The 14,372-nt window shown below is 43.1% G+C and overlaps 2 protein-coding genes across 5 annotated transcripts; one reads left to right on the forward strand and one right to left on the reverse strand.

Annotated features, from left to right (window-relative positions):
- Nucleotides 1-456: 456 nt before the first annotated feature.
- On the forward strand, nt 457-3,575 carry cfap298 (cilia and flagella associated protein 298). 3 transcript variants are annotated; one of them, XM_015961652.3, is made up of 8 exons: nt 457-596; nt 797-955; nt 1,065-1,232; nt 1,328-1,395; nt 1,470-1,628; nt 1,774-1,905; nt 3,069-3,164; nt 3,233-3,575. In XM_015961652.3, exons 2-8 carry the CDS (start codon nt 817-819, stop codon nt 3,341-3,343), a joined length of 873 nt encoding a protein of 290 aa, XP_015817138.3. In that variant the 5' UTR covers nt 457-596; nt 797-816; the 3' UTR covers nt 3,344-3,575. The 3 variants fall into 3 exon arrangements, with proteins under 3 accessions (XP_015817138.3, XP_015817139.3, XP_054586838.2); XM_015961653.3 differs by having other exon boundaries at nt 470-592; XM_054730863.2 differs by having other exon boundaries at nt 584-955.
- Nucleotides 3,576-7,283: 3,708 nt separating this feature from the next.
- Nucleotides 7,284-14,236, reverse strand: eva1c (eva-1 homolog C (C. elegans)). Of its 2 annotated transcripts, none has more exons than XM_054730862.2 (8): nt 13,901-14,236; nt 11,994-12,187; nt 10,305-10,428; nt 9,988-10,140; nt 8,338-8,481; nt 8,120-8,191; nt 7,938-8,030; nt 7,284-7,853 (listed from the first exon to the last, which is right to left on the reverse strand). In XM_054730862.2, the coding sequence occupies exons 1-8, from the start codon at nt 14,013-14,015 to the stop codon at nt 7,501-7,503; spliced, it is 1,248 nt and encodes a 415-aa protein (XP_054586837.2). In that variant the 5' UTR covers nt 14,016-14,236; the 3' UTR covers nt 7,284-7,500. The 2 variants fall into 2 exon arrangements, with proteins under 2 accessions (XP_054586837.2, XP_054586836.2); XM_054730861.2 differs by having other exon boundaries at nt 7,938-8,042.
- Between the last annotated feature and the right edge of the window lie 136 nt (nt 14,237-14,372).

Genomic DNA, 14,372 nt, shown 5'->3' on the forward strand with positions numbered 1-14,372 from the left:
ACACCAAAATCTAAATTATCCACCAGTCTTTTTGACTAACGGATCAACTTCATTTTGGGGAACAATTTGGTCCCTGAATCTTTTTAAAGCACCATCTAAAATTATCAGAGCAAAAATATTTAATGTTTCAAAAACAATTTTAATATTTTTGTATAATTTTATCGTTCCGTTATTATTTGTTATTACCTTATGTTATAATGTGCCCCAAATAAATGCAAAAAAAAAAAAAAAAAAAAATGTATTACGTTAATTTAGGTCTGGACTATAAACAATGTATAACTATTTTTAAATACTTTTGACTGATAAATGAATGGATTTTAAACTCTAAATAAATATTAAATCCCATAAAAAGTCATTTGAGAATAAGCAGGCAAACTTAATGGACGTACTATTGTATTACCGCTCTTCACCTGTAGATGGCAGTGTGGTTTCTAACATATTGAGAGCCGTCACTGAAAATTTTGTAGAAGTAGAAACACATTTTATATTTTATTTTATTTTTTGTAGAAGAAGTCTCATTTTCCTAGCGGTATAAAACTCGTTTTAAATTAAAACCCGAGTGGCGAAAGGATATTTCTTGTCGTTTCATCGCGTAGGTAATAATCACCTTCACCGTATACAGGCCACTGTATAACAGGAAGCCATTCCTGAAGCTAAAAGCTAACGCTCTCTCTTTACAAGAAGCTTCTGTTGCCATGGTTACTCAGTTTATTCCAGGACTCGGGACTCACTCCACCTCTCAACCGGACGGGTTTGTTTAGAAGCACGTTTCTGTTCCTAAACGTCTCTCTTTCAGGAGGTAAATCCGTGGAAAAGATGGTGCAGCTGCACGTGAAGCGCGGAGACGAGAGCCAGTTCCTGTTCGACACTACCGCCGACGAGCTTCTGGAGACGGTGATCCGACAGATCACAGCCATCTATAACGGGAGGCTTCAGGTGGACCGGATCTGTTCAGGTGAAAACTGAACACGTACACTCATAACTTGTTCTGGTATTTCACTCGAAATGTTTCCACGAGCTTAGATAATCTGTTTAATCAGACTTGATCATGTGTGTGTGTTTAGAGATCTTGGAGCTGGCCGACCATGGCATCACGCTGCCTCCCAACATGCAGGGGCTGACGGAGGAGCAGATTGTGGAGCTGAAGCTGACGGATGAATGGGAAGAGAGGTGCATCCCTAGTGGAGGGCCTGTGTTTAGGAAGGATGACGTTGGAAAGAGGAATGGACATGGTACATATTACATATTAATCATTTTTTGCTTTAACTATTGTTATTTAGTTGACATTGATGATTTTTTTCTATTTAAAATTTTTCCCTTTTATAAGCCCCTAATGATAAAATGAAAGTGGTGTTGATGAAGACGGTGGAGGAGGCAAAAGCGCTCGTCTCCAAAGTGAGTGTTAGTATGATCACCTCTAATTTTGTCTATCACCGGCGATCAAATGTTTGGTTTTCCTGATCTTGCAGAAACAAGCTCAAGCTAATGTCTGCGTCACCATGGAGATGATAACAGAAGCTCTAGATCAGCTAAGAGGTGCAGTCATGATTGTGTACCCCATGGGACTTCCCCCTCATGACCCTATAAAGATGGAGTTTGACAACCAGACCGATCTTTCAGGGACACAGGTGAGACAGTAGGTTCTGTTTCAAGAGTTGCTTTAATGACCGAGCTTTCAGCAGTTTTTTTTATGTCGTGGTATTCTTTGAAAGATGATTTTTTAAAAGTTTTCTGCTCTGTCAGTTCTATCACTGACTTCAAATTGCTCTCCAGGCATCCCTCCAGGTTATCCCTGAGCATGAATGCCAGCTGTGGTGGGCTGGTAAAGAGATGCAGAGAGGGAAAAAGCTGCAGGACTACATCGGCAAGAATGAAAAGACAAAACTGGTGGTCAAAATTCAAAAAGTAAGAGCTTGCTTACAACTTTAACTATTATTTCTTTTAAAGGGACATTACGGACTTTTGAATTTTTATGCTCGCAATTGCCCCCTCAGGCCAAAAGCGTAACAGCAGCTTCAATAGTAGGCTCGTGCACGAGGCGCGCATGCTGTACGTGCACACTCCTTAACGAAAATAACAGCTGAGACAGTCCCGTGTGTGTGTGTGTGTGTGTGTGTGTGTGTGTGTGTGTGTGCGTGCGTGCGTGCGTGCGTGCGTGCGTGCGTGCGTGTGTGTGTGTGTGTGTGTGTGTGTGTGTGTGTGTGTGTGTGTGTGTGTGTGTGTGTGTGTGGCCCAGAGGACAGAGGACAGGAGAACACGCAGCTAAATAATTAAATAATTTGGTTCTGTACCTTTCTCTTCAGCACAGCCGACAAAGGTTTATGATGGGTCAGTCCTCCTGCATGCTCAGTTCATTCCTTTCCCTTGCTTGAAAAATTGTTCCAAAATGAAAGTTGAACGCACATCTTTTTTATCTGTGAATTCAATGTCGTTCGGCGAGTCTCAAATAAAAATTTGGGCTTCTTACTGTAAAAAAATATATCATTAATGTAAAAAAGAAACTATATAAACTATGTTCACATCCAGAATCGAACCCGGGTCTTCTGCATGAAAGTCCGACGTCTTACTAGGTGAGCTAAAGCGCCAAAGACATCTCTTGTATCTGTAACATTTATGTCCTTGATGACAGCTGAAACAACGTCAAACCAAAGAATTGTTCAATGGCTATTTTGTTGTTAATCTGCAGGAAATATCTAGAAGAAAGTTCTACAGAAAGTAGCTAAGGGTCCTCAGACATGTTGCAAGGTTTGTCACTAGGCGTTAGGAACAGCGACAAAGTGGCACTGCCTCTCTCTCTGCTGCTAAAGCTACTGAGAGCAAATGCTACGGGCTATGCCTGAGCGTGAACGCGCATGAAGCAGCCTGCTCGACCCGAGCAGCTCTCTTTTTCTGTGATTTTACAGAAAAACAGGCAATCACAGTAAAAATGCCAGGGCTCATTCTACAGGACCAGGGCATTGCAGGAGAATGTATGAAGAAGAAATGTATTATTTCTATACATGTTTTGGATGTCAAACCTCCATAATGCCCCTTTAAACTACTTCTCTAATTGTTTTTATTTGTTTCAGAAAGGACAGGGGGCGCCAGCGAGAGAGCCTCTGGTCACCGATGAGCAGCAGAAGCAGATGATGCTGCATTACCACAGAAGACAGGAGGAACTTAAGGTGAGGACAGGTGGTGTGTCCTATGTGACTGCAGCATACAGTCTAACCTTCTTCTCATTTATTTTCAGAAACTAGAGGAGGCTGACGATGACAGCTACCTGGACTCGGACTGGTCAGACAGACAGGCCCTCAAACGGCAGTTTCAGGGACTCACAAATATCAAATGGGGGCCAAGATAACACTCACGACCACTTTCAGTGCCTCCATCCTGCCCAGATGTCTCAACTTTCAGAGAATATAATGAACCCATCTGATACATTCCTGTGTCTTGCCTCTGCTAACCGTTAAAGTGGAAGTTCATCGCTCGCTCCAAAGGAACTTGCATCATTATAAATACAAACGATTTTGATGTGAACTGTGTCCAGTGAAGCCAGAAGAGTAGTGTTGCAACTGAAAAAGAAAATGTTTTACATCCTCTTTGGATGCAGGGGCGAGGATGCTACACCTTTCCTCTCTTTGTCTCTCATTCGTGGCACGCAAGTTTCTCCCAGTCGCTGCAGCTCTGAGGCAGGATGTCGCCACAAACTGGTCACCGCAGCCGCAATCAGGAAGTTATGGAGCTCACATTTTGTGTGTCACACCCTGGAGAAATGTGAACTGGTGTTCAGAACGGAGTTGGAAATTCAAAAAGGCCACTTTTAAAAAGGATAACTGCACAACAGCAGCGGTCCAGATCCATAAAATAAGCTGTTTGATATAAGTTTGAGGGAACGCTTTTGCTTTTGAACGTAAACTTTAAGAAATAAGTTCACTTGTTGTTGATACTGTATCTTTCCCTTTTTCACAACATTAGCGACTAACACATCTTAATATGGAACAATTGGCCCCTGCAGTGATAAACTTTTATAAGGTTTGGAATTCTGAGTTTATTCTCAATAAATAAGCATTTTTATCGTGTTTGCCTGACCTGAAACATGTTTGCTGGAGTTAAATTTAGAATTTTATTCATGTCCTTTTAAAAATGCATGTTTCTGTAAAGAACTTTGATTTACCCAATGAATAAATGGAAGTTATTGTGGTTACACTATTCAATAAACTTCATTTGCCTTTTTTAATATTTAAGTTTCTAAGTTTGACTTTTTGACTATCTTTTCGTAATATTTGTCATTTTTATGATTCTTTACATGGGCAGCATTAGACTATTTTTGGGGGTGCTGAAGCATCACTAAAATGTAGGAATTCAAAAGGTTTATTTTTACTACATGTTTTTTAAAGACGCTTGTAAAATACAAAAAGCATACAGTGCTTGGTTGACACAATATATATATTTCAACAACAAAAATGCAGCAAACCTCCCCCTCCTCCAAAGTGTTTGAATCCTGCTCACCTTTCCCAGATTGGGCTCTGACCACCAAGCAGAAAGAAAAGACAGGGTAACGCTTCCTTGTACAGTCCCCTACTTACTAAGTACTTACATGGTAATTACACAGTAAGTTAAAGTGTATTGTTTCTGAGTTCTTAAACAGTTATTATCATGTAACTCTGGTTCAATTCTTGTTTTTATTTTTATTAATCATTCCCAGTAAATACTGCTTTACACAATAACTACACTTTAATTACACAATAATACACTTTAACTTACTATGTAATTACCATGTAAGGGCTTAGGAATTAGGGGACTGTAAAAGGAAGCATTACCAGACCCAGAGAGCTGAGAAAACTATGTTTCCTAAAGATTGAAGGCTTTTACTCATGGGTTAGAGGTTTTCAGGGGGACTCTGACAGTCTGTGTGATCTTTCTCAGTCCTTGTTCCCAGCTGTCTCACTGTAAAATAAAATGTTGATCCCAGTAATTAGACAGCTCATCATAATAAAGCCCGAAAAAGTTTCTAACAGACAAGGTGCTGGCGTTGTGTTTTACATACATACAACCCCTTTTAAAGCACATTAAAGAACAGCTATTATTTAATTTAATCCTTGATTGCCTTTTCTTTATAAAATTCTGAGAAAAATGTCAGAATTCCAACTTTAGATCTGATTTTTTTCAGAGATTATAGTCACTGATCTCTTTTTGCCTTCTCTCTTAATATCTATTATATAAGATTTGTTGGCATTTTTGAAAAAAAAAAACATTTTGTTTCTGTTTGGTTGTAAAGTTAAGAAGAAAAAAGACTTTGCAACAAGAGATGGATGTTTTTTCAATAGGAAGTTGATATTAGCCCTTTGATGCATGAATTATGAAATCTTCAACCATGATTTTTAAACAATTTTTTTCATTCAGTTTTAGGTGCGAATGAAACAAATTTCAACATATATTTTTTGTAATATTTTGTTAATTTACAAATAATTAATTACATGTCCACCTCAGTGGACAGCGTGCATTCTGAACATGAAATATGTTGGCTTGACTTACTGAAGTCCAAATGGAGGGGCTCAAATGCAAAAAAGTCTTCAACAGCTGTGCTTAATAGCAAAAATAAATAAATAACAATTTTGAATACCTGTCCACTGTAGTGACCATTATGCATCAAAGCGTTAGTAGAAAATTAAGTAAAAACAGATAAATAAATCCAAAAGTATTACTGGTTTTAGAGGCAATTCCACCCAGTGTTTCACTCCCTGGACATCTTTAATCTGCTAAACAACCTGGACTCATCAAATCTGGACTAGCTAATTTCCCACCACTGGGAGAGTCCTTGAAACACAGTTCCTGATGTGTGAACCCTTTATCTGATTTGTGAAAGTTAAATCACTGATTTCAGCATTTTATTTATTTATTTGGACCTTTTTTTTTCCATCTGAGCCACATAGGAACACCTAGTATCCCCATCTCCCTTCCCCAGGCGTCAGTATCCAGCATGTTTTAGTTGTTTCCATAATCCAACACACTTGATTCACTTGTTCAGAAACTCATCAGGCTCTTCAGAGGCCTGCTAATCACCTGCTGATTAAAATCAGGTGTGTTGAAGCAGGAAAACAGTAAAACATTCTGGACATTGGCCCTCAGGGAAGGGATGTGGAAATCGCTGACCTAAAGCCTTTGCACCTGGACTAAATTGTTGTAATAGAAGAATTTGTAAAGCATTGTTTGTGATTTGTGAAATCTTTTTTGATATGTGGAATAGAATGTTTTGAAGAGTTATTATTATTTTTTTGTCACAGCTGAAACGATTTCCTGATATTTTTAGAAGTAAAAGTTATTGTTTATATTGGAGGCTGATTGAAAGTGAAATATAGTACAGGATACATAAATGACGCAGCGATGTGAATGCTAGCCAGTGATCTGACCCTTTATCAAAATAATAACCAGCTCTTTGTGTTTTATTGTAAATTTGAGCAAATGACTTAAATTACAATGTCTGACCATTTTTCAGCACCGTCTGAATACATTAGCCGCAAACATGACAAAACTGAATTTTGATTTGTGTCAGAAAGTTTCAAAGGAGGAAGGGAAATGACTAATGCTGGAGTATGTAGCTCAAAATGTTATAGTAAATTTAAAAATGCTTGAATTTCACTATCTGATCCTGTGTCACGATTAATAGGTACACTTTCATAATTCATACGTCCCCTAAGTCCCTCCTCTGGCCTCTACAGCTGAACGAATCATTAACGCGAGCCTAGAATGTTGACCAATAACATTGCACCTCCAGAAGAGGGAGCTGTTCCCAGCATGCACTGCTGGGTGATGCACAGTCAGCTAGCACACCAACCTAGCTAGAATGCTAACTTGACCTCTATGTACAGTCAATGCTTGACCTGCATTGAGTTAATGTAGACTTCAAGCTAACCGTGTAAGTGGAGGGAGGGAAACAAAAGGGATTTATCTTTTATGTGCTGGAGCTAAGAGATTAGCGTAGCATTCAACCAAACCCAAAATCAGACTCTTGTTTTAGCTTCTTGTAGCGTTAGCAGGAATGTGCTAGCACCACAAGTGCTGGATTCATTTAGATTCAGATGTTTCCCTTCTTGAATGCTGCAGACTTTATTAAAAGGAGTGATTAGCAGCTCCCGAAGAACCCGATGAAAGCTGAGGAGCTAATTCAGCAGTTAGAAACAGCAGTGGCGCTGCAAGGTTGACACGGGGACGGGGAACGTTCCGTCAGGGAGTGTGGAAGGGCCAAAAGTGGTGTAAAATAACAGCTTTTCACTGACTCGCTACTGCTGTGTTTCTGACTTGGTTCAGTTTGTCAGCCCTGAAGCCCCAAGCATTTGCCTGCCCTGCCTATCGGAACACAGCGCCTCTGAGAATCAGGTGCGTTTGAGCATATGAACATGCAGCCACAGCGGCCATCCATTAGCGCTACAGGGCTATTTGTGTGCGCCGTATGAGGCCCCCTTTCCTTGGTGACCTCACACTATGAACCCCAGCTTTAAAGGCGAGGATGTGATTTGTTCAGCAGGAGCTGCCGTTCAGATAAGAGTTCATCCAAATCTCCTGTATGATCATCTCTCTGCGCTCGATCCTCTCAGCCAGGTCGGCTGCCTCGCTCAGATAAGTCACTTCATCCCAACCGTACATCGCCTTCCTCTCTGCAGCTGAGAGTAACGAGCTCTCTGTTTCATCGTCATCTGCTTCTTCCTCTTTATCTTCCTCCTCTTGACAGTGACCCGTCTGCTTGCCTGACTTGGCTGAGGCACTGTGATCTCTCCATCTGCAGGTGACTCGGACAGACAGAGCCAGCAGGGTGAGGAGGAGGCCCACACACACGCTGGAGGTAAACAGCAGCGCCGCCATTTCTGGGTGCTCTGATTATGGAAAAAAATAGGAGATTTAAGGTTTGGCACATAAATATTGATGTCATTTGTTAACTGCACAAGGATGAGGTTTACCTTTGATGTAGACATAAGTCAGGAGGGTGTTGCTCGCCATTGCCCCTGAGTTTAGGCGCCTGCTTGAGTCTTTTAGCAAAGGCTTTTCTAGATCTGTAGGAGAAGCTGTTATTGAGATTACAAGCATGGTAAGAAAAGAACAACCGACAAAAATATTCCACCAAACAGAATGATTTCTGTGCCTTTTCCTGTGGTAGGAATCGAGGAGGAGCTTATGATGTTTGGGTCTGCCTCCTTCAGTAAAGTCTGTGGCACTGTTAATCGAAACACAGAGAAAACATAACTGTAGAAGCAAAGAGAAATCATTCAACACCAGAACCTAAAACAATTCTTTGACATCATTCTCTTTTCTGATGTGCTGCTATGGGCTCGGGAATGAGGAAGCAGAAAAGGATCCTACCACAGGAGAACAGCACAGTGAGGTACTTCCTGGTTCCTGGAAAGCAAGGGTCCCTAAAGGTCTGGTTGCCAACAGCAACGGTGCACTTTTGTTTGCTGTAGCAGGATTTGGACACCAAGTGTATGGCCTCGTGGTTCAGACACTCTGAGAGGAGAAGAATCAGTCACTGAATAAAAACTGTTGATCCATCTTCCTTTTAAATTTCAGTTGAAAGAGATCACAAAAATGATTTTGTCGCATTTTGCTTAAAAAGGATGCTCTTTTTAGTTCTTCCTTCTAAATAATGCACACTTCCTTCTTTTCCTCAAAAGTCTTCAAGTGTTTTAAAGAATCAGCACAAATAGTGATTGCAGAACGAGAGCAAAACACATTGGCACCGTTTGGAAAACTTCATAAAACGTCTCTTAATTATTTTCAGTTATGACCCCCACTTCTAAGTGGAGCTCAGAAATAGTTTCCCCATACTGCTGAAAGTAAACATTCTATGTGCACTCACTGCCTGTTTGGACATTCAGGCTTCCGTTGAAGCTCTTTTCTGCTTTTATATTAGCACTATAAGTCATGAGAGTCTTTGTCCCCTTCGCCCTTCGAGAGTCTTCGCCCCTTCGCCCTTTGAAAGTCTTCGTCCCCTTCGCCCTTCGAGAGTCTTCGCCCTTGTAGAGTCTTCGCCCCTTCGCCCTTCGAGAGTCTTCGCCCCTTCGCCCTTTGAGAGTCTTCATCCCCTTCGCCCTTCGAGAGTCTTTGCCCTTGTAGAGTCTTCGCCCCTTCGCCCTTGTAGAGTCTTCGCCCCTTCGCCCTTTGAGAGTCTTCGCCCCTTCGCCCTTTGAGAGTCTTCGCACACAAAAAAACACAAAAATACTGCTTGCTTGCAACGATTTAGGTATCTACCGCCCCCTATCGCCAGGAAAAATACACACTGTCCCTTTAAATGATAGTGATTCCAGGATTGACCAACAAAATATTGCCATTTTAATTATTTTCCATAATTCAACAGCCCCAATTAAAACCACTGACACACTTTAATTACAATGTTCATGATTCAACACAAATGGGATTTTATTTTTGACAGTGATCTAGTCAGATACAGCTAATAGTGTAAGTATGTAAATAATATCCATATGAGTGTAAATTCATTGAGACTGTTCTTTCACACTGCCATCTTTGTCTGAAATCCCAAAGTTTTACTTCACATACCCGGAAATGCACAGGTGTACTAAAGCGCTCAAATGGAATGCAGCTGCAGCGACAGTCATTATGTACACCTGTCTCTACCTGCACTGTTATTGTACTGTTTTCGCTTGTTTTTCTTTAATTAAGTCCGCATTCCTCATAAATCTGCCCTGCTCTTCATTATAAAGTGAATGTGTATTTAGTCAACAGACAACGCTGATTTTTCCATGGAGATTAATGAGTCAAACCCATTCATGCATGTTTTTTATGAACATCAAAAGGGAAAGTACAATCGAAAAGAATAAAGTCAATGTTGGCTGCCTTCCACTAAGCTGTAGGCTACACCAGACTCATGCCTGGCACCAGGCCAAATTGTGCTTCAAATCAAACTAATGATTGTCTGTGGGGGGGGTTGTTTTTATTGTGGTTTATTCCAGGGAAATGTTTTCTCTCTGCTTTGTGAAACTTGTGTTAACTCACCGAACGGAGGAGGTCTTGATAGGTGTGAGGAGCAGGTGTCAGCCTGACCTAGACGTCGACCGTAGACAGCTGCGTAGATGTTGAGCACCTTGGGGGGCTTACAGCGCAGGACCATGGTCTCGCCATCACATACCACATGTCTTTTGTGTTCAGCTGAGTGAGAGGGATACAGGAAAAGGTGCTGTGTGTAAGAATTGAGTGAAAGCGACACCCTGTCGTCAAATTTAGTTGCTGCAATCATTGTCTCTTTTGTGTTGCCAGTCTCAAAGGTAAGTAAAAACACCAGAGATGAGTGAGATCAGAGCTGGTGGACTCACTTGGTTTGCATTTATAGTCCACATGAAGGTGCTTGGTGGCACCAGGACATGGGTCCTTCCCAAACAGCAGGTGATTGACAGGAAGCTGGCAGTCTCTGTGGCTCTGACACTCTGATAGCAGCTTCTACATAACAAAGAGGACAGTCCAGAACAGTGGGTCTGATGTTTCGATTTGTCTTGTGTCACTTATCAGCAACCAGGTTGCAAGGAAAACAGATCCTCAGTTACGTCTTTCCAGTTTAACTGGAGTTTGACATAATCTCTCCAGAAAGGCTCCGTCCCAAGACCTTCTCTTGGTGGGAAATAGATGAAAATCCAACCCTGTTCAGCATCTAATGGGCCATTCCCATCTGTACCGGGTCGGCCCGGGCCGGGTAGCCCCAGTCGGCCCCAGCCTGGCCCGGTCGATTCCACACATCCTTGCCTTAAGCCCATGTGGGCTGATTCTACCCACCAATCAGAGGCTTGCTCTAATGGAAGGTGTGAATTTGCTGTCAGCAGTGGGTGTGTTGGCCCTGGTCGGCCTGAAGCAGACCCCCTCGAGAAGAGGGCTGAGAATGAGCCTTGGTTGGCCCGGAAAAATACCAGGCCACCCAGATATGTAAACAACCTACGCTACCCGGCCCGGGCCGACCCGGTACAGATGGGAATGGCCCATATAGGGCATCTTTGTCAGACACGCAATTCACTCCAAAGCTATGATGCAAATGTGCCAAAACAATCAGGCTTAAAACAGCTAAACAACATTCTAACATAGTATAGTATAAATATACTGAGGATATTTTAAACAACGAAGGAGGTGGTTCTCTCACGTTTGTCTAAAAACAACACGGCTTGGGCCGATACTAACTATAGGACCATCTGATTGTCTGTTTCACCAAACCAACGCATTTCTGCATTTACCTGGGTCTTCCATTCATTATGCACTCATGCATTTTGCAACAAAACACCACTGGTGTGAGAGGTTCTCCACTCAATATTATCAGAGAAAAAGAAACAGCCGGTTGATACCAACTCCAATTGAGGACAAACTACCAGAGTCCCAAAAAGGAAGACACAGTTTGAAGTCACGGACAACAAAAGACGTTTGGCGATATGGTGTTTAGCACCATCTTGCTTACTCTGGCAATATGGGTTCCAGTATCCGGCAGACGTGGCTTAGGGATCATAGCCGACAGGTGTGGTGAGAGTTTTGTGACCATGTTTGTGTTTAAAAGCTAGCTTGTTTTGCAGATTTGCCATTGCAGCTTTAACTGGCTTCGCTGATGATGGTGTAGATGGGTTTGAGTGTCCCAAGGATCCCAGGAAATATCTACCAGTTTGCCCCTGCCTTCCATGGCAAATTGACTAAATCTAAATTCTTGGAGCCGAGCCTGAAGGAGAGACAAATGGACACTCCCCTGGTTGCCAGATATTTGCCAATCTGACTGGCCACAGACTTGGAAATGTCCTGTTCATCCACCTTACCGCCTTTTGGCAGGAAATTCCATAAGAGACTGGTGTTTTGTAGTACACGCAACAGTTGGAAACAGAGATCCCCAGTAGGCGAAACTGGCTTTAGGGATATTTTGCTGTGTCAAACTGCTAAACAAAAGCAAATCAAGCAACAAACTCACTTCTGCAACAGTAGCGATGACCAAACCAACTGGTCTGGCTGAGAATGTTAACTTGTGTACACGGAAAATGCACCTGTAGAGCAGTAAAAGCAGAGCAGCTGTGGTTGTAGGGTCTGGGTGGGCGGTCCTTTCTGCAGAGTTGGACCTCGCCGCTCCCATAGAAGGCTGACTGGATGGAAATGGTGGAGTGACGAGGACAGTTGAGTCTCAGAGGCATGCCGTCACAGGCGTGAGCCGAGTGGCTGGTGATGATCCTGGAGAGGTAGTCTGTAATACGCACAGGTTTAAGAATAAAAGTTTAGTTGTTAATAGGGATGTCCGATGATATCGATGTCCAATAGGAAATTATTGTTATCAGTTTTAACTCTTTCAACGACACGATTCCCTGCCACGCACATATTATTCATCAAACTCCACTTCTCCTCTCAGTCAAAATAGATCTGAGGTAAAGTTATTGAGATGTTTTTGTTTGGCACAACTGGCCAACTTTAACTTTAAGTATCTGTTATATTTCGAACATCCATCCATTATCATCCACTTATCCGTTGCCGGGTCACGGGGGCAGCAGCTTAAGCAGAGAGGCCTAGACTTCCCTCTCCCCAGCCACTTGGGCCAGCTCCTCCGGGGGAATCCTAAGGCGTTCCCTGGCCAGCTGAGAGACATAGCTCCTCCAGCGTGTCCTGGGTCTCCCTTTAGGTAATCTCTCAGTTGAAAGTGCCTGGAAAACCTCACCTGGGAGGCGTCCAGGAGGCATCCTAACCAGATGCTCTAGCCCCCTTAACTGGCTCCTCTCAATGTGGAGGAGCAGCAGATCTACTCCGAGACCCTCCCAGATGACCAAGCTTCTCACCCTATCTCTAAAGCCACTTATGCACTAGCATCAGCTCCACTCCGCCCCAGCCTGGCCACATTTGTTCCACACTGCCACCTGATTGAGCACATAGGCGGTCTGCGGCCTGTGATGTCCTGAGCGCATCTCTGAGCACGTGGGCGGGACAAAGAGCGCAGACAAGTCAGCGAGAGTCTCCTTTATTGAACAAAGCGGCCTGAGTAGTAGAGAGTCCATAGCTAGTTAACTCCACAGCATCCAGAATGATACTGAATCACGCATGCGGGAAGCCCCGCGGACTAATTCTATCCACTAATCGGAGGCTCCCCCTAAAGGTAGGCGTGCTTTTGAGCCAGCCAATCAGTCAGCAGTGGGCATGTTGACCCTGTTCGAATCCAGGCAGACCTCCTCAAGAAGAAGGCTGAAAAGACATTTGGTTGCGTTCAGGAAAATTCAAGGCTACTAAGTAAGAAAACTCCAAAGCTGGTCCAGGCGGAGTGGAGCTGATGCTAGTGTGTAACGGCCATCGGGGTGAGTCCAGACATCCTGCTGAGAAAACTCAATGTGGCCACTTGTATCTACGATCTCTTCCATTTGGTCACACCTCAAAGCTTGTGACCATAGGTGAGGGTAGAAAATAGGACCAACTGGTAAATAATGTGAACAGAGAATGATATGGTGCTCTTGTGGGTCAGATATCTGGAGCTGTTCAGCACACGAATCACAGTCGGTGTGAACGGCAGTCCGTTCGGAAGGTTTACGGAAATCGTAACACATCTGTTCCACGTTTGATGTGAAACAGGTCTCAGATCATATTGGTAAACTGGTAATAAAGACAAGCTGCTATCGAACTATTGTAGAAAGAAGTGAGCTAATACGTGCACTAATTTAGATCCTTCTCCTTTCCCATTTACAGGTCAGGCACTTCCAGTCTTTTTAAAGGGCCGTGTTGCTTTCCAGACAGTTGCAGAGCAGGGTGGAAAAACATGACGGTTGGCTGACCTTTGTTGCACATTTACAACTTTTCCTTTATCTGTACACATTCTGAATCGGCATGGGAAGCAGAAGTTATTACAACTTCCTTCAAGTTCGCATGGAAAATCTTTACTGCAGGTCTGCTGGCATTACCCTCCCCATCATCATCATCTTACTTGAAAAATCAGAAAGCCCGTGCATGCGCCTGGTCCACAGCAGTAAGGTCAGATAGAAGAGGCTGTGGCTCCAGTCCAGTGCGCTGTAAAGACGCGTCCAGCTCAAGGCTCGCATCTCCTCCCTCTTTAATCATGTTAGAAAGGCTCCGAAGTCACGGCGAGACTTAGAACCCAAACCAGAAGGTGATCGCTGGTGGATCTATCCAGCTGTCCTCCAGCTTCATCAATAAACAAATACACGCTGGTGAGTGAGAGTCGCTGCTGAAGGCGGTGAACCACAAACGGAGGCTGGGAATAGCAGCTGCGCAACAATTGTTGTAAAAGTGACAGACGAGAGGATCGATCCCGGTGGAGGCTCAGCTGGTCGGACGGTTCTTCTATCGGCACGGTCCTGTGAGTGGATCCATGTAGAAAACAGGAGGCGATTTACAGTAACAGCTGAGGAAACCATGAGGTGGGAGTGGCACATCAA

This window comes from Nothobranchius furzeri, chromosome 10 (genome assembly GCF_043380555.1).
Source record: "Nothobranchius furzeri strain GRZ-AD chromosome 10, NfurGRZ-RIMD1, whole genome shotgun sequence".
NCBI lineage: Eukaryota > Metazoa > Chordata > Actinopteri > Cyprinodontiformes > Nothobranchiidae > Nothobranchius > Nothobranchius furzeri.